Below are 18,923 nucleotides of genomic sequence, written 5' to 3'. Positions count from 1 at the left end.
TGGACTTATTCTTTAACAATCTTTGTTCCTTTTTAGATGAGAAAGCCCATAACTGATACTATGAGGAACTGATTTGCTCCTCTAGATATGGGCTCATATAGTTTAAGTGTTTCCAGGCATATTATTTCCTTCAGGCTTCATAACTTTGAGCAATTCTTTTATTTATCATTGGTCAACAATTTCTTCCCAATCTCTCCCTCTCTTCACAAAGCTCAGTCTTCCAATCCTGCTCATTTATTCTATCTAATCTCCTAATATTTTATTGACAAAATAGGGGCCATCTGAATGCCTTAATTTTTTCCTTCATCCACCTCCAAGCATCTCTTATTTCACTTAACTTATATATTTAAGTTTTATCTCAAAGGAAACAAGCATGAAGATATATAGAGTTGAGATAAATGGTGGAGCAGGATCTCATGGCAACAGAATTTTGGATCAAGAATATCAAAAGAGGAGTTACTTTTAAAAACTGAATCCGTAAATGGTTTCTTCTATTTCATTCATATTTTAAACTTTTTCCTCCTACTAGATCATTGCTCTAAATCTAATCTCCCACTAAAAAAGTCTCATAGTTCTGCCTATTCAAGTTCATGTCGTAGATCTTACCCTTCATGGCTAAACTACTTGAAAAGAATGGCTTTCTACTCATTGACACTGCATCCTCCTTGTTGTGTATTAAATTGTTTTATTTAAAAATATTTTTAGCATAGTAAAGAACAGATATTATACAAATATAATTGAAAATCTCTGTGTATCAAAGTTGCTGCATACTATATAAAATAAATGGTGCTATCTGGAGTTGTGCAACTATTTGTGGCAGCCCTGTATGTAGCCCTCCTAGAGCCTATTCACCTTCTTCTCTCTCCAGAGGTAGTCACTATTCTGAGTTGATGTTTGTCATTACCATTTCTGCTATACTTTTGTTATCCACGGATGTATCCATTAGCCATAATATTGTTTTACATATTTTAAATTTTTATATAAGTTTATTAATGTAGTCTAACTACAAGTTTTCCTCCCATTTTGGATATTTATTCCCATTGATATAGGTTTGAGAAAAATGAGCAGTGAAAGTATCTGATGAGGAAAGAGAAGTAGGGAAATCAGATGTTTGGGGAGGATGTTTGAAATAATTATTTCAAAGGAAGGACAGTGAATTTACGAGATAAACAGTAGGAATACTCTGTAATGTTGATCATCAGAAAATGTTTCATAAATCTACAGTATAGCCAATATGCCTGGCACATTGGTATGAATTTTCTCTGCTACTTAGAAGGAGGCAGGGAAAAAGCAAATAATTTTTTCCCCCTGGGCGGGGGAGGGCTGTTTGATTCTTGTGACAAAAAAGACCAAGAGGCAGAGTTTAGGATATTGGTAAAAGAACTATTGAAATGATGAACCTGGCCAGGCACGGTGGCTCATGCCTATAATCCTAGCACTTTGGGAGACCGAGTAGGAAGATGGCTTAAGCCCAGGAGTTCAAGACCAGCCTGGGTAACACAGGCAGACCCTGTCTCTATATAAAAAAATTAATTGGGCATGGTGGTGTGTGCCTGTAGTGCCTGAAAGGTTGAGGTGGGAGCATTGCTTGAGCCCAGGAGTCCCAGGCTGCAATGAGCCATGATCATGCCACTGCACCCTAGCCTGGGCAACAAAGTGAGAAGAAAAAAAAAAAAAAAAGAAAGAGATGATGAATTGGAATGAGAAAAAAAAAAAAAACAACTCCAACAAACTCAAAAAAAAAAAAAAAAAAAAAAAGAGATGATGAATTGGAATGAGAAAGTTGAGAAAATACTGGACTAAAGAAGCCGAGTAGGGTAGAAGAATGGTAGGAGTAAGAGTAGGGAAAAGAGAGGAGAAGGTGCTTAAGTAGAGGAGTGAGTTAGTTTGCTTACTACCTGGGTAATAGGATCCATACCCCAAACCTCAGCATCATGCAATATCCCCACGTAACAAACATCCACAGGTACCCTCTGTATCTAAAATAAAAGATGAAACAAAAAAAAGTAGAGGAGTTATGAATGTTGACGAGGTCCAGAATATAACAAAGGGAATGGGTATTTGAGGCAGAATTGTATAGAAAGTTATTAGAGATGAAAAAGGAGTGAGAAAGATCAGGGTGTTTGCTCATCCATACAAAAACTGAACTATCCAATATGATGGCAAAGAGTTTGTATGGAAATGAAGACTGTGAACCAAATATCAAAGTCATCTTTTAGGGGGGAAATTACTGGAGACATCAGGAGGTGGTATAGTTGAATGGCTTGGATCTAATTGGAAGAGTTTTTCCTAGAGAGTTATGCTAGAGTGTCCTGGAAATGCTAATTGAGAACAAGATGCTCTCCACAATCGTCAGCTCTGGATGCATAAGGGTATAAAAATAAAATGAACTGGCAAATAGAGAGTAGGAAAAAAAATCCCACAAATGCTCACTGAACTATATTCCAGTATTAACAAAGAGTTCACTTGAAGCATTTTATATTTAAACAGTTTTGGAAAAAAAGCTTAAATGACTGAACATACAAAATATTCAGTATTGTTAGTACTGTTATATTTTCTAAGTATAATCGCTGTATTAATAGGTATAGATATTTACAACAGTGTGAATATTTAAGAACATTTAAGAATGTTAAAATTCATTACATTTTCCAAAGTCCCTTATACGAAGGTCCCAGAGAGAACTACCTCCTTTGATTAAATGTCAGGAAAATATTGGTTTTTCCAGATAAAATGTATCCCATTCCTTTATCAGAGAATCAGATAACTTTAATATGCTACCCTTTTGTACATAAGCTATTGGGAAACTATAAGTTTCCTAATATTTTTCCTAATTAGCAGAGTGTGATATATGATATTTGCTTTATAACTATATTTACTATATGATTTTAGTAGAAAAAGCACAGGACTTGGAACCATAGAGATCTGGATTAAAATACCAATTCTGCTATTTACTAGCTCTTGACCTTGGATAATTCTGCTTACTTCTTTGCAAAACAATGTCTTTAAAAATATTTATTTCTCAGTATTATTACAAGGTTTAAATGAGACAATAAGTATAAAACACAGTACTGTGACTGGTACAAGCTACAAACTCAAAAACGGTAACCATCATTATTTAGAATATTTAATCTGTATGATACCTTCATTTTTTTGAAGTGTTGTGAAAACTAAAGTTACATTCTGAAATGACTGGATAAAAAAATCATAATTTTAGTGAGAGAAATAATTTTTTAAAATCTAGATTTTTGTAGACAAGTAATGAAGATTTTTAGATTATAGTGTCTGCATTTAGCTTCTGTTCTGCTAATGTGGCTTCTATCCATTCAATTCAAGTAGAGTCTGGGTGATTACTAAGTGCCAGGCACTGTTAGGATCTGGGGATACTGTGATGAATTACACAAATGTCCCTTGGCTTTAAAAACTCATGGTTTAATTGAAGATGACTTTGAACATTAAATTTTAAACTCTCATTATATATCAATATTTATTGATACCTTTGGAAAAACAAGAGTTGTTTTTCTGATTGCCTCCAGACTCCAGTCCTAACTATTTCTCAATAGGCAACTGTTTCCTATTGGCAGGAAAATGTATTGCTTTCTAGTTTATTCCTTCATAGAAGGAAAGAAGTTTTATGAGAGTCAACCAGCTAGTAAGGGCAATGGCATTCTTTTTTTTTTTTTTTTTTTGAGACGGAGTCTTGCTCTGTCACCCAGGCTGGAGTGCAGTGGCGCGATCTCGGCTCACTGCAAGCTCTGCCTCCCGGGTTCACGCCATTCTCCTGCCTCAGCCTCTCCGAGTAGCTGGGACTACAGGCGCCCGCCACCACGCCCGGCTAATTTTTTTGTATTTTTGGTAGAGACGGGGTTTCACCGTGGTCTCGATCTCTTGACCTCGTGATCCGCCCGCCTCGGCCTCCCAAAGTGCTGGGATTACAAGCGTGAGCCACCGCGCCCGGCCTAGGGCAATGGCATTCTATAGAGAATTAATTTTCAAAAATATTTCAAGGCAATGATATCTTTTTTTGCTCTCACAGAAACCAATAGTCATAGCAGATAAAAGCAGAGCTGCCACACTTTGGGAAACAGAATGGGAGAATTAGGTATATCTAATTAATATTAGTTTATAGAAACTCAATTTAAAAAATGTTTTAAAGAAAAATAAATATAACTACATGTATTCACTTGTTTATAATAATTTAAACAACACTTTTCACTGTGCTTACTTTGATGGAAAATTTGACAGAATAATATGGGACAAGAATCAGATCCTATTCCTTGTCCTTCCTCTTAAACTAACAGGAAAAGTCATGGAAAAAAATGGAGGCTGGCAAAAGTTTCTAATTTCAGTTGAACACTGGTTGGGTCATTCTCTTAAAAGTTTCAGCTACTAACATCACAATATATATATATATATATATATATATATTTTTTTTTTTTTTTTTGAGATAGAGTCTGGCTCTGTTGCCCAGGCTGGAGTGCAGTGGTGCACCATCTTGGCTCACTGCAACCTCCACCTCCTGGGCTCTGGGTTCAAGCGATTCTCCTGCCCCCTCCCAGGCAGCAGGGATTACCCAGCTAATTTTTGTATTTTTGTAGAGACAGGGTTTCGCCACGTTGGCCAGGCTGGTCTCGAACTTCCAACCTCAAGTAAATCTGCGCACCTTGGCCTCCCAAAGTGCTGGGATTACAGCCATGAGCCACCGTGCCTGGCCAAAAATCACCATATTACAGGAGGTAAATTACTTCTTTCTTTTTTTTCTTTCTTTTTTTTTTTTTTGAGACAGAGTCTTGCTCTGTCATCAGGCTGGAGTGCAGTGACATGATCTCGGCTCACTGCAACCTCTGCCTCCCAGGTTCAAGCAATTCTTCTTCCTTAGCCTCCCGAGTAGCTGGGACTATAGGCATGCGCCACCATGCCAGGCTAACTTTTCTATTAGTAGAGATGGGATTTTGCTATGTTGGCCAGGCTGGTCTTGAACTCCTGGCCTCAAGTGATCCGCCCGCCTGGGCCTCCCAAAGTGCTGGGATTACAGGTGTAAGCCACTGTGCTCGGCCTGGAGGTAAGTTATTTCCATAAAGCTATTGTTTAATATTAATATTTATGTAGTATGTATGGCCATACATAAATAGGAACAATTTCACATGACTTTAACAAAGTGTAGATTTTATCTATAAAAAGCTATAAATTTATTCTTACCCGTAGCCCTCTTATTTTGATGCAGGACATTAGGCCCTCTTTTCCACAAGGGAACTGATTCTTCTTCAGCAGTTCTTAGAGTCACAGAGGGATAACTTTCTTCACAAACAGGACTTCTTTGGGTGCAATATAATGTCCCATCTTGCTGGACAACTGCTTGAGTGCCATTTGAATGATTTATTTTTGCGAAAGTTTGGCACTCTGTAGAACAATATGATGGCAGTGATGGTATCACAGTGACTAGGTCAGAACAAGCATTTGAGAGTGGAGAACTACTTTCCTGATTCCATTGATTCAAATTGTGTTCTGTTGAAAGCACATGTTTTGAATTAAAAGAGTTACGTGTAATAATGTTTTGAGGATTTTCAGGAGTTACTGATTGACACTGAGACACTTGTATATTTTTACCACTTCTAATATTTGATGCAGATTGAGGAGGAGGATGAGGTATAATTAATTTTCGCTGAGCTTGTGTAAATATGTTGACTTTGCTTGCAGATTGTGGTTGAATGACAGTGCCTTTTCTGTTTGTACATATAAAGCCTGAATGGACTTTTGCAGATCCTGGTTTTCTAATTATTTTTGCTCTACCTCTTAGTGGCTTATCTTGCTTAGTTTTAGAATCATCATGTACAGGGATTTTACTTTCTTCTTTTTTTGAGGCTGGCCAGGCATGTTTAGCAAAGTTATAACCTGAAGGTACAAAACAGTTCAAAGGCATATGGTCTGCTCCAGATCCTCCTAAAGTCGTAACATTTTCAGAGATAGAATCCTCCCTGGACTTCTTTCTATCAGCAGAATTTACAGCACAAGTAGAAACACTAACTATGTTGCTTCCAGCACCACTTTGAATGTGGAATTGTTGAGAATGCTGTTGAGTTGTTCCTGTTTTATTCTTCAGTGAATGACTGTCTTCAGCATTGTTTTCTATATTGCTAGTTTCATCAAACCACCTCAGTTTTTTAATAGTCTTTGGAATTTCTGCACCTTTTTCCCTTTCCTTTGTTAATTCAATACTATCTCTGATAGCTGCTGCTTTTTGATTTCCAAACTTAAAGCTCTGATTTATAATTAATGCCTTAAGGTAACCATGTTCATATTTAGATTCTTTCTTTAAAATACTTTTAAGAAATCTCACACCATTTCTCTCATGGATGTTGTATTTCATTTTCTTATGCTGGCCAACAAAGTCATAATTAGAAGTTACATTAGACAAGGATGATGTTTCAGCTAATTTTTGTTTTTCATCTTTTGAATCAGGATTGTGAGGTATATAGGCATCTTGAAAACTGTCTGAAAATAAAGGCAACTCTCCCTTATTGCAATTAAAATATTTTATCTCTTCTTCTTTACCATCTTTCAATTCATCTAACTTATCAGAACACTGCACTGCATCAATTTCTTTTATGTGTATACTGTTCTTTGCTGAAGGTCTAGCTGACTGTATATTAGATGGCAAAACTAAAGGCGTTGCCACTGGTACACATGAAGCAGGAACTGAAGTAGTTCCATTTTCTTGATTTAATTCAGAATATTTCTCTTGGTCTGGAAATGTAGCCACTTCCTGGGTTAGAGAATCTGAAGTGCTTTGGGATTTGCTAAATTTAAATGTTGGGCTCTCAGTAACTAACGGTCTCTCTCTTTTGAATGCTCCAGAAGTGGAGTTAGTTGTCCTCATAGTGCTAGTTTCAGAGGTCTTTTCACATTTTTTATCTAGTACAAATATGGGGTGGCTAGATACAAAGGGTACTGAATTATTAGCAGTATTTGTGGCTCTTTCCACTGTTCCATTCAAAGGAGATGGATATTGTTCTTTACTATTAAAACATTCCCATGAAGGCAGAACATTAGATTTACTTAAAATATCTGAGAAAGGTGTGACATTCTGAGTATTTGAAGCATCTAAATTTGTAAGCCAATTATTTATATGTTGAGTTTTAGAGAATGCCAGTTTATCTTCATCAAAGCAGCTGAGATTAGTTGATTGCATATTTGCTGGTTTGAGGGAAATGGTATTCCGCTGGATGGATGTGGAATGCTCTTTATTAAGTGTTAAATATATTTCTTCATGCTCTGTAGCCTCAAGACTGTCTATACTTGAGAGGGTTTCAGAATTGGTTATCTGATTAACTTCATCACAAAATTTCTGGAAAAAAAAAGAACATTGTTTTATAGCTTATAAACTTTTAAATGCCAAGATTAATGATTCAACATCCCATTGTTACTGAGCCCAATTCTCCTTGCATATAGAGTAGTATGACTATAAACATCGTAGGTATATAAATAATTCTTATCCCTGCAGCAATCCTCAGGGTAAAAAATTGGGAGGTAACAAAGACTTATAGTATAGTATGCTTGCTTTGATTTCAACTCCTAAAGTAATACCTGCTTATTCTAGCCACAGTTAGAACTTAAAAAAAATGTTATTGCTATTCCATTTAGAGTATGAAGTTTCTTGAAGGCTTAGTAATAGCAAGTGAGATTCTGAAGAATAGTTATTTACAAGTTGTATTTTTTCCTAAAACATTCACTGGACTTGAATGAGGATCCTAAAAGCTCTGTGATCCTAATGTGAGTTTCCTGTTAGTAGGGGTACATCTTTTTATAAAACTTAATTTTGTGGACTGTAGTAAGGCTGTTAACTCTGGCTACATGTTAAAATCACATAAAGAACTGTGTAAAATATCTATACCTGGGTCCTGCTGATTTAATACTTGGATGGGGTCCATATACTGGTATTATTTAAATTCCCCAGGTAATTTTCGTATGGGTTTAGGCTAAAAAACTATTCATTTTAATGACTCCTTTTGGAGGTTTAGCATAGCAGTAATTTCCATAAATTCCATAGACATTTACATCACTATTTCACTGCAATTTACATGAAATTTATCAGTCTTTAATAAAATTTCAAAATTACTTCAATGTATGGTAAATGTTTAAAAGTATTTCTATTTTCTCACACATACCTAGCATGCATTAATCTATATCACATATATAGAAATAAATTTTAAGAAGACATTAAATTGTATATCTAGTCAAAATGCTGAATGGAAAGAAAATTGATATCCCTTAAGATTTATCATACATTTTAGATTTATCTAAAATATGAAAATTTTAAAAATGTACATATTATGGTATTAGACAGAAGTACATTCTTTTTCTATCCCAGTAAGTAAACTAAGAAATAAAGTAAATAAATTACAGAATAAAAATATTTTAATTTATATAGTTAGTTCTTATTGATTTAGTATTGTGGAATAAGTTTTAAAAATTATTCATGAGCGTTTTATATTTTTAGCATTTAGTCCCTATTTATCACATCCTTTGGCATACTTCTTAAAGTGATAGTCACTCAACCCAAACAGGGAACAAAACAAAGCATAGCTACTTCAATGCCTGTTCTTGGAACTAAGTTGTTTTAACTGATAATGATGATGAAATCAGGCCTGGAAGGCATCCTTTGAGGTTACATCTAGTGAGACACAGAAATTTGCATTAGAAGATCCTTCTAGATATTAAGTATGACATCCATGGCTCTAAGAATTCCATTTGCATAGGTCTATAATTGCTTCATCTCCTAAATCACCTCAAAAGAAGTTTGGCAACTTCTGATTTCATAAACAATACTTTTTTTTCCTTCAGAATTTTTTCCACCACTAAATAATGAAACATGATCAATTTCAAGTTTTGCTTATAAGTTACATTAGTGGTCCATCTTAGCTTTATTGCCCTGCATGTAACATATCTTTTTTCCCCCTGGCTTTAATCTGATTTTTACGTGCCTTTCTGTGGTATGTGTGTGTGCATACACTTATCCTTCTTGGAGTTTGTTGGGCTTCTTGAGTCTGTGGATTTATAATTTTCATCAAATTTGAAACATTTCCAGCGACGGTTTCTTTAAACATTTCCGTTCCTACTTTGTGAAATTTTATTTAAATTTTATTTTTAATTAAATGTGTTGATGGCTTTATATGGTTTAACAAGTCACTAACAAACTGTTCATTTTTTTTCAGGCTTTTTCTCCCAAAGCTTCAGCTTGGATAATTTCTATTGCTATGTTTTCAAGTCCACTAATCTTTTGTTCTGCAATGACTGCAATGTTAAGCCCATCCAGTCAATTTTTCATTTCTGATAGTATGTTTTTCAGAATTAGAAGGTCTGTTTATTTCTTTTTTAAATTGTCTTTCTTATGTACATTTTTACTTTAATTCCTTGAAAATATTTGTAAAAATACGTTAAAGTTCCTTGTTGGTTAATTCCATCATCTCTGTTATTTCTGTCTGATTATATTGACTACTCTTCTCCTGGTTATGGGTCATATTTTCCTGATTCTTCATATGTCTAGTAAGTTTTGATTGAATGCTGACATTGTGAGCATTATGTTATTGAATATTTAGATTTCATAGTCTTCTTTAAGAAAGTGTTGCCAGGCATGGTGGCTCATGCCTGTAATCCCAGCACTTTGGGAGGCTGAGGCGGGCGGATCATGGGGTCAAGAGATGGAGACCATCTGGCCAACATGGTGAAACCTTGTCTCTACTAAAAGTACAAAAATTAGCTGGGCATGGTGGCAGGCACCCGTAGTCCCAGCTACTTGGGAGGCTGAGGCAGGAGAACTGCTTGAACCTGGGAGGTGGAGGTTGCAATGAGCCGAGATTGCACCACTGTACTCCAGCCTGGTGACAGAGTGAGACTCCATCTCAAAAAAAAGAAACAAAAGAAAAAAAAAGGAAAAAAGAAAAAAGTGTTAAGTTTTTTTGTTTAATAGGTAGCTTGGGTTACTAGTGGATCTTTTTAAGGCTTATTCAGGCAACATAACTATGTAGAAAGCCTAGTTCATAAGGCTTACATCATTTCTTCCCCTTTTCAAGATCATATCCTGCACTGCCTCTGACCCATGTCTAAAAGCAGTTGTTTTATATATTTTTTTCATAATTATAGTCGTTTATGGTAGGAAGGCACATCACGATAGCTGCCAGGAATCTTCTGTTTTGCTTTCTTAGCCTTGCCACTGTTGATTAATTGTTGGATGAATCAGGCCAGTGTTATGAATTTAATCTGATACTGGTTTATTAAAAATCTCATAAATGTGCATAATTATTAATGAAAATAAAGTACATTGATGGACATGTAGGAAAATCAGCCAATATCTGTATTCAGTTGTGGAAAAACAAAGTATATGCCCTACTAGGGATAGATTACAAACATCATGTCTAGCAAATTCTGCCATATTTCCATTAAGAAACTAATATCTACATGTATTATAATTTTCTGGTTGCTTTTTATAATACAATTTCTAACAATAATATATTACATTGTACTTTCAAAGGTAAGGAAAAAACTAAAAAATTATTTCTATAGTTTCTATGATGAATTTGTGCTGATTCATCCATACTCTCTTTCATGGCCTACTCTCAGCTAGTAAGATATTTCTTTAGTGGAGAACACTGCAAAAGTGGAGTAAAATTAGTGCAAGTAATTAAAATATTAACAACATTTTTATAGTTTCATACTTGCAAATTGCTTAGATGCTGATCTTCTAGGAGTTTCTGAGTTTCCTCCAGTTTAAGCTGGAACACATTTTTGCTAGTAGCCAAGGTTGCCCTCATGTTTTCATTCATTTCTTTCTCACAATTGATTTTGGATAAGAGTTGTTTCTGATGCTTGTGATCATTTTTTGATAATGCTGAAGGCAAGGCAGAATCTATAGCTCTGTGAACCAGACATAAAAAGTGCTTAGTACATTTAAATAAAGTTAACTTCTTTCTATATGTATATACATGACACATTAGGTGTAATATGTGTGAGTTTGTCCAGATAACCACATATAAGGATATTGGAGAAATATATAGACATGTTAGAATAAGAATTTAAGGCAATCAATAGTAGAATAAAAATAGTTGCGAGACTAAAGTACCAGTAAAGAACTCCATCTTCATATAGGAATGCTCAGTAATTCATGGCTTTGATTATTATAACCTATCCCTCTATAATCTGGGATAAGAGTAGAAGTAATTCCTGTGTAGAGTTAGTCCTCAGGTCTTTAAGAGCATTCCTATATGGATAATAATATACTGCATTACCCTTCTTTCTGAGTTGATGTCATGGCTGGTAGGTTAGGAAAAAACTGTAACCCTAATAGTGTTGGTTGAAGATTCAAGCAGATAGAAAATATAAAAATTGCTTGTCAGGGTCGGCAGGAATTTCCTCCCTATTTAACTAGCATTGGGAACTTGGATCTGCCTCAGTGGAGGCCAAGTACTCACTTATTTTCAGTTATTTCAGGAATATAAACAGGAATATAAGCATGCTTTTTATGTCACAGAAGTGTATCCTTAATATAGAGTCTACCTTTACTGTGCTAAAAGCCATCCAAACATTTTCAGCGCATGACATCATTTTCTATTAGAATTTTGTATCTTCTGCAAACCTACAGCATGTTACATTTCAGCACATATACAAAGTGAAAGCAAAGAACTAAAGAAGATTTTTGGGGGAGGATAGGATGGGGATGAGACTATCATATAGCTGAATGCTGCTGCACTGGGGCTGGCAGTGTGAATCCCAAGAGCATTTATTCCTAATTCAATTAAATTATTCCCACTTTAATGAGAATAAAAATGTTTTGGAAGGTGACAATGGCCACATGTGATATATACCTATTACCTATCTCCAACATCCATATATATATCTTTATTTGGACAGACTGTAGTAGTCAAGGTCAATGATTACTAGATTAACTATCCCTTTGTGATCACACATTTAATCAGGGAGAGCAAGAAGGTATTTAATACAAGTTCCTGAACATTGAGAGTATGTTTCTGTCTCTTCCTTTTACACTTTACTACTCTTAGATAATCCTTCCCCTTTAGTTGCCCTTCCCAAACAAAATATTGCTATATCTACAAAATATCTAATAAACTCAATTTATTTACCTTTAAAGTTGTCGTGTCTCAACTTTCTTCTCTATTCCTTTCTTCTCTACTCCACTTTCTTCTCTTCTCTTCTCTACTTTCTTCCCCCAGTGAGGAGGATTGAAGGGGTGGATAGGAATAAAAGGAGATGGGGAGGTAGAAACAGAAGGAGAGTGAAGAATAGGGGGAAAGGAAGAGGAAATCATAAAGGAAGAAGAAACAGGAGAAATTGGAGAGGGAAAAGCTAAATAAGTTGGAGGCAAACCTGGAGAGGAAGATGAATGCAAAGGAGAGGAAAAAAGAGGGATAGATGAAGGAGGTAAGGATGGAGAAGTATAAGAGGAAGTCGAAGAAGAGGAAAGAATAGATAAGGAGGAAGAAAACGGTATACAGGCTGAAGAAAAGGATGTGGAAGTAGAAGGAGATGAAGGCAAAGAAGAAGATGGAGAATGACAGGGAGATGCAAGGGAGAGAACTGAGGCTGGTGGATGATCTGCAAAGGCCTTGGGCTGATTTGACAATGCTGTGGCTTGTGGAACAGATTGCTGGACTGACTGAAAAGGATCCAAGCTAGCAGGATGTGCAGGCAACGGAGTGACATAAGAAAGAGTGGGGACTGGTGGATGAGGGGGGTGACTGGATAAACAGGAAGGCTTCAAAACAGGGAGAGGTTCCAAAGGGGTTGGGGAAACAACCAGTTGAGCTGGAAGGGAACGACGAACAAGGGTAGGCATTAGAGTGGCTGCAGTAGAATGCTGTGCTGGAAGGAAATGTTTGGGTCTGAAAGTTTTGTAAAATAACTTGTTCTGTGACTCAGGGTCAGGAATGATTGGAGAACTTTGGGGTGGGTGGGGTAGATGGCCAGGTGGGCAAGAAGGAATTGGTGCTGGTAGACGAGGGAAACTGCTAGAAATGCTGGAAGTAGCCGGGGTTGGAGGACGAGGACGATATTTAATTGGGTAAGACAGTAATGGGACTGGTGGAAAGGTCTTTGGAAGAGTAGAGGGTACAGATGGATGGATAGGCAGTATATGGGGCTGGCGGGTAGGAGAAACAGTTGGGTAGCTAGGAAGAATTTGGAAGTGGTGGGACTGCAATGGGACCCGCGGAGGAGACAGTTGATTAGGTAAGTAGGGATCAGGTGTGGAGACAGCTGGACAGGCAGGAATGGATCTGCACAGGCGGAAAAGCATTTGGACAGGCAGGTAGAGAGCCTTATTAAGATTTTTTTTTTGGTTTATTGGGCTGCCTCTAGGCTTTTGATTCATGTTATTTTCTTGTCCATAGGGTCCATGCATGATCATCCTTTGATCAACCAGTGTCCTCTCACATGGACTGAAAAATGTACATAGCTTATTCAGGTTTGCCATTTCTTATTTCTAGCTCTTGGAGTATTTTCACTTTTCAGAAGTCTTTTACTCATACAGATACAGGAATATGGGCTGGACAATCTGGTTTAAAGCATGAGTTCAAAGGGCAAATAGAGGTCAATAGATAACTGCTCAGCTCCGGCCAGATTTCTCAATGTAGCACGTAGTTCAGGATCAACTGCCCCACCACAAATACATGGATATTGGAGATAGATATCTAGCAGTATCATTTTATTAAAGTTTAACCATTTAATATGGGAGACAATATATCCCCTTTTACCTTACACCTTCCAGAATGGTCAAGCATGTTAGCTTTATGATAAAGATTTGGTGGTGACAGAAGACTAATTACTTCTTATATTTTTAACTTTACTCCCTTATTAATATTCTTATATCTCACTATTTGCTGAAGCAGCTTCTATGTTCATGAGAACATATTCTCCGATTTATCTTGGGGCTTAAGCACTAAATGCCCTGCACTTTATCATACATTTTTTTTCTCTTTTACATGATCACATTGCCAACATCTGATTTTTATCTACCACTAACATTTTCCACATTAGAATAATCTTACTGATATACCTCTGTTTCTTTGTAAGCCTCTTATTTCTTGGCATTACTTTATTTCTTAACACATTTAGGTTTACGTTCCACTGAAAATGTATTTTTAATGTGATAGTAGTTTATTAATGATTTCAGCTTAATTATATTTTCAATAAATAAAAATATGTCCATTAACCTAACACCTGATTCTTAATATTCCAATATCTCATATTTACATAGAATTTCAAAGTTTACAAAGCACTTTCATATACATTACTTAAGACTATTGGTTATCTGTGGAGAGAAGTCTAACTTTTTAATAAGTAAATCATAGTGTTCTCACTATACATTGTATACACTTGTTGTTTTCCAAATACATAGAATTTATGTGATATATATATATATATAAACATACACACACACAGATAGATATAGATACCATGAAGTCAAAGTCAAAATAGTATGTTAAAATAACATGAAAACTAACTAGGTATTCTAATGCACAATGAAGATCATTTCTCATAAAACAAAGATGATGTGTGTTATTTAATGATCCTAGCATAGACTTGCTGTAATCATATCTACATATTTGCTACAGGGAAAGCAAAGTTGTTCTGACAGTTTAACTCTTCTAAGACTTCAAGCAACTGCACACTGTTGAACAAGAAAAATGCCTACGCTTTTCTTCATTCTACAAGAGTTTTTAAAAACTGAAAATATCTGGCTGGGCGTGGTGGCTCATGCCTGAATTCCCAGCACTTTGGGAGGCCGAGGCAGGTGGATCACGAGGTCAAGAAATCGAGACCCTCCTGGCCAAAATGGTGAAATCCAGTCTCTACTAAAAATACAAAAATTAGCTGGGTGTGGTGGTACATTCCTATAATCCCAGCTACTTGGGAGGCTGAGGCAGGAGAATCGCTTGAACCCAGGAGGCGGAGGTTGTAGTGAGCCGAGATCGCACCACTGCACTCCAGCCTGGCAACAGAGTGAGACTCCGTCTCAAAAAAAAAAAAGGAAAAATAATCCAATTAACATAAAGTATAACAACTGATAGAAAAAAACCCTGAAAGTGAAGAAGCCCTGTATAAAAAATGTACATTGCTTCTATATTAACTGGTTTAGAATTTTTAAAATTAGTCTGAATAAATCCTGGGACTCCCTCTAATTGTTTGTCATCTCTTTTCAGACAAGCTTTCCTATAGAGTACTCTAAAATTATATTGCCACATATAATGTGGTAGTAAATTATATTACTACCACAACTTCCACTTGTCTCTTAACCTAACTGTTATCTGGTTTCCACCTCCATCACTTCAATGTACTACTTTGCTTGTGGTTAACTAATTACCTAATAATTGCAAAAATGGGTATTTCTTGACCACTATCTTTCTTGATTTTAATTCTGTTGGTTTCCACATCAGCACATTTCCTTTTTATTTTCTTACTTCTCTGGTTGTTCCTTCTCAGCCTCTTTCTTGAGCTCCTCTTTCTTTGCCTGTCCTTTATATGCTAAAATTTTTGAGTTATGTGACTTTTTTTTTCTTATCTATATCGATACTTTCTTTGTAATCTTACTTATACTGTCTATGTGACCTTATCTATATTAGTGTGTGAGTAAAGGGTTAACTAAATCTTCTCCTTCTCTATGGACCAATTCAACTTTGAGTTAACTTTCTAAGTCTATTTCTCTGGATAATTAGTAGGATTTAAGCCGTGTTACAAGGCACATTGATTATGGTAAAAATGGCCCTTCATTGGTAAACCACATCTGGACTAAGAGGACTGCAAAGAAACCATAGATATCTGCTAGAAAGCTATAGTTTTGAGTTTCCTTGAGTATGATAATTTTTATTACCAGACATATCTCTTCCATGGGAGCAATTCATATGGAGCCATTACAAAAAACATTTGTTCCTGTTTAGAACATGGGGCCGCTTATCCAGAGTAGGTAGATGCCCACCCATTGTGATAATGTAAGCATTATAAGCCTTAAACCTGAGCTGTCACTTGTAGAGGGTAGAAACATAGCAAAAACTAGCCCCTCAACTGCTTTGTGGCCTTCTATAAGGATTCCTCCTATTGAAGAATGTTACCTAGTTGGCATGCAGTGTTTTCTGGTCTCTAATTGAAGCCAAACATAGCCTGGTACAGTTAAGGGAGTTCGATTGTTTAGCTGAATCTAAGACTACCACTGGTGGATACTGCCATGACTTTAACTTTATTCATTCATTGATGACTCTCATATCTACATTCATGGCCCAGATTTCTTACTATAAGAAATTGGCTCTTGAATTCTCATAAGTGTCTCAAACTCAAACATGTCATTCTCCTTCCAATTACTTCCTCCCCTAAACCTATTTATTCTTCCCTCATATTCATTTTTTTTTTTTTTTTTTTTTTTTTTTTACTGAGGTAAGAACACTTAACATGAGATCTACACCCTCTTAACCTCATAGTCCTCATTTTGATAAATGGTTTTACCACTTATTCACTGACCAGATCTAATCTCTGGAGTCATCTTTGATTCTTCCCAATCACTCCAGGTCTTAAACAGTTACCAAGGCATATTGATTCTACCTTCTAAATAGCTTTCAAGAAGTCATTGTTTTAATCAACTAAAATGCCATTTTACCTCATTTTTCTATTTTTAGTGTTCCCCTTTTCTTTTCCACTCTGGCAATATTTCCAACCTATAAATATTGTATGTTTGCTTCAAATCTTTCAGTAATTGTTTTTAAAACAAACTCCTTAACAAGGCTCTTCATGATCTAACTCACAGCTTCCTTTCCAACCTATCTGCCCACAACTCTCTCCTCACTGTACACATTAGCCAAATTGAGCTACTTGTAGCTCCCTTAACATAACATGCCTTTTATGATTCTATGCCCTTTCACATGCTAATATTCCTTCTGGTTGAAGTTTCTTCTCGGTGTTTGTCTCAGATAAATATCCTCCTCATCTATCTAACTTCGGGCCACTTTTATACACTTTGAGAAGTGTTCACTCATGTCAGTGATATTTTTCCATTCAAAGTATTTATTGAATACCTCCAACATGAGTACTGAATTAAGCACTATAGGGAATACCTGCATATGTAAGACTGAGACACCGTCCTTTAGAATACTACAATCTGGTTGTGGGGACAAAAGTACACATGAAAATTAAGCAACAATATATACAATCATAACTTTCAAATCTATTTCTATAGCCTTGGCCTCTCACCTCATCTTTGGTTAAATTATTTTTACACATTTCTACATGGATATTTATCCCCTCAATTCAGAAGGCTCAAAGGGAATTTTAAAAAGTTAATCACATTCCCTTAATCAGCAAGACTCAAAATATCAGTTGCTTTTTATTTTTTTGCTTTTTTTCATTTCCTTTGTCCTATATCAAACTCATCTATTCTTTTAATAAAATGTCTTTTCTTTCTGCTTCTATTCTGTCTATTCTCCAATTCTTCTTCCTCTTCTTTCTCCTCCTCTTCCTCATCTTCTTGTTCTTTTCTTTTTCCTTCTCCTTCTCCTTTTTCTTTTGAAACAGGATTTCACTCTTGTTACCTAGGCTGGAGAGCAGTGGTGTGATCATAGCTCACTGTGGCTCCAACTCCTGGGCTCAAGTGATCCTTCTACTTATCTCCTCGAGTAGCTAGAGCTACAGGTGTGTGCCAGCATTCCCAGCTAATTTTTACATTTTGTGTGTGTGTAGAGATGGGGTCTTGCTCTATTGTCCAGGTTGGCCTTGAACTCCTAGACTTAATTGATTCTCCTTCCTCAGCCTCCCAAAGAACTGAAATTACAGGTGTGGGCCACTATGCCCAGCTTATACTTCAATTCTTATACTTCTGGTTGATCAACATCCTTAAACTCTTATTTCTTTATGCTACTTCTCTGCACTGTGAAAGCACATTATCTTCATTCTTTCTTCTCTCTCATCCTCTCACTACTCAAAACTGTTTATTATCAGAGCCATCCTTTCTTCACTACACAAAATAGTACTGTTCTGGTTTAGGTAGTAAGGATCTATCCCTTGGGTTATTCCAATAATTTCCTCTCTGGTCTCCTTGCCTCCAATTTCTCCCTATCCTCTCTATTCTCCAACATTTGCACCATTTAACTTTCTAAAATAAGAAAGAGGATGCCATCACTCCCCTGCTGAAAAACCTCCATTGGCTCCCCACTGGTTACAGGATAAAGTTCACACTCACTTGCTAGGCATACAAACATTTTACATCTGATCGCAATCTACATTTCTAGATCATCCCCTGTCCCATCAGCAACACATCCTACAGTCCCGACACTTGAATTAAGTTCTATTTCCTCAGGGGTCTATGCCTTCCACAACACTGTAGCACTGCACATGCCTAAAACCCAACACATGCTTCTCTGATAAATCTTAACTCATTCTTTAAGACTACCTTCTACCTTCAATGCTGTACTTCTTTATTACTTTGCTAGTATTTCTGTAACAACTCCCATTATACAGTATTACACGTGTATTATGTTGTAAAGACCAACAAACAGTATTATAATGTAATTGCAAACCCTTGCTAGGCAGAGGACCATATCTCATTCACATGTGTAACCCATGCTAATCAATGTATAACACAGAATAAGTACTTACATTTTTATCCTACTCTACCTTTCTAGACTGCAATTCTGTTGCTCATCACTTTAATATTCATATTTAAACATCATAAGATCTCTCTTAAGGGAAAGGCCATATATTGGCCATACATCTCTTCTGGCTATTGTCCTATCACTCTCTAACTTTCACAGTCAAACTAAACTTGTTATCCTTTTTGCTCTCCATTTCTCTTCAACTCATTGCAATTTATTTTCTGCCCCCACCACTCCACTAAAATTGGTCTGACAAAAGTTGCCAGTAACTTTTTTTGTTGT

At 36.2% G+C, this 18,923-nt stretch overlaps 1 protein-coding gene across 7 annotated transcripts in view; it reads right to left on the bottom strand.

Moving 5' to 3' along the window:
* CEP126 (centrosomal protein 126) overlaps positions 1 to 18,923 on the bottom strand; it is an 89,148-nt gene that overhangs the window by 31,725 nt on the left and 38,500 nt on the right. For 6 of the 7 annotated variants that reach the window (XM_055272879.2, XM_063636441.1, XM_063636440.1 and 3 more), the window contains 2 exons: positions 10,710 to 10,908; positions 5,197 to 7,342 (listed from right to left, as the gene is read on the bottom strand). In XM_055272879.2, coding sequence (XP_055128854.1) covers positions 5,197 to 7,342; positions 10,710 to 10,908 — 2,345 coding nt within the window. Of the gene's footprint in view, positions 1 to 5,196; positions 7,343 to 10,709; positions 10,909 to 12,131; positions 12,209 to 18,923 lie in introns of those variants that run through there. The other variant, XM_063636445.1, reaches the window with a different exon arrangement.

Source organism: Symphalangus syndactylus, chromosome 3, assembly GCF_028878055.3.
Source record: "Symphalangus syndactylus isolate Jambi chromosome 3, NHGRI_mSymSyn1-v2.1_pri, whole genome shotgun sequence".
Taxonomy (NCBI): Eukaryota; Metazoa; Chordata; class Mammalia; order Primates; family Hylobatidae; genus Symphalangus; species Symphalangus syndactylus.
Note: the sequence above shows the minus strand (reverse complement) of the source record. Positions and strands in the feature narration are given on the sequence as shown.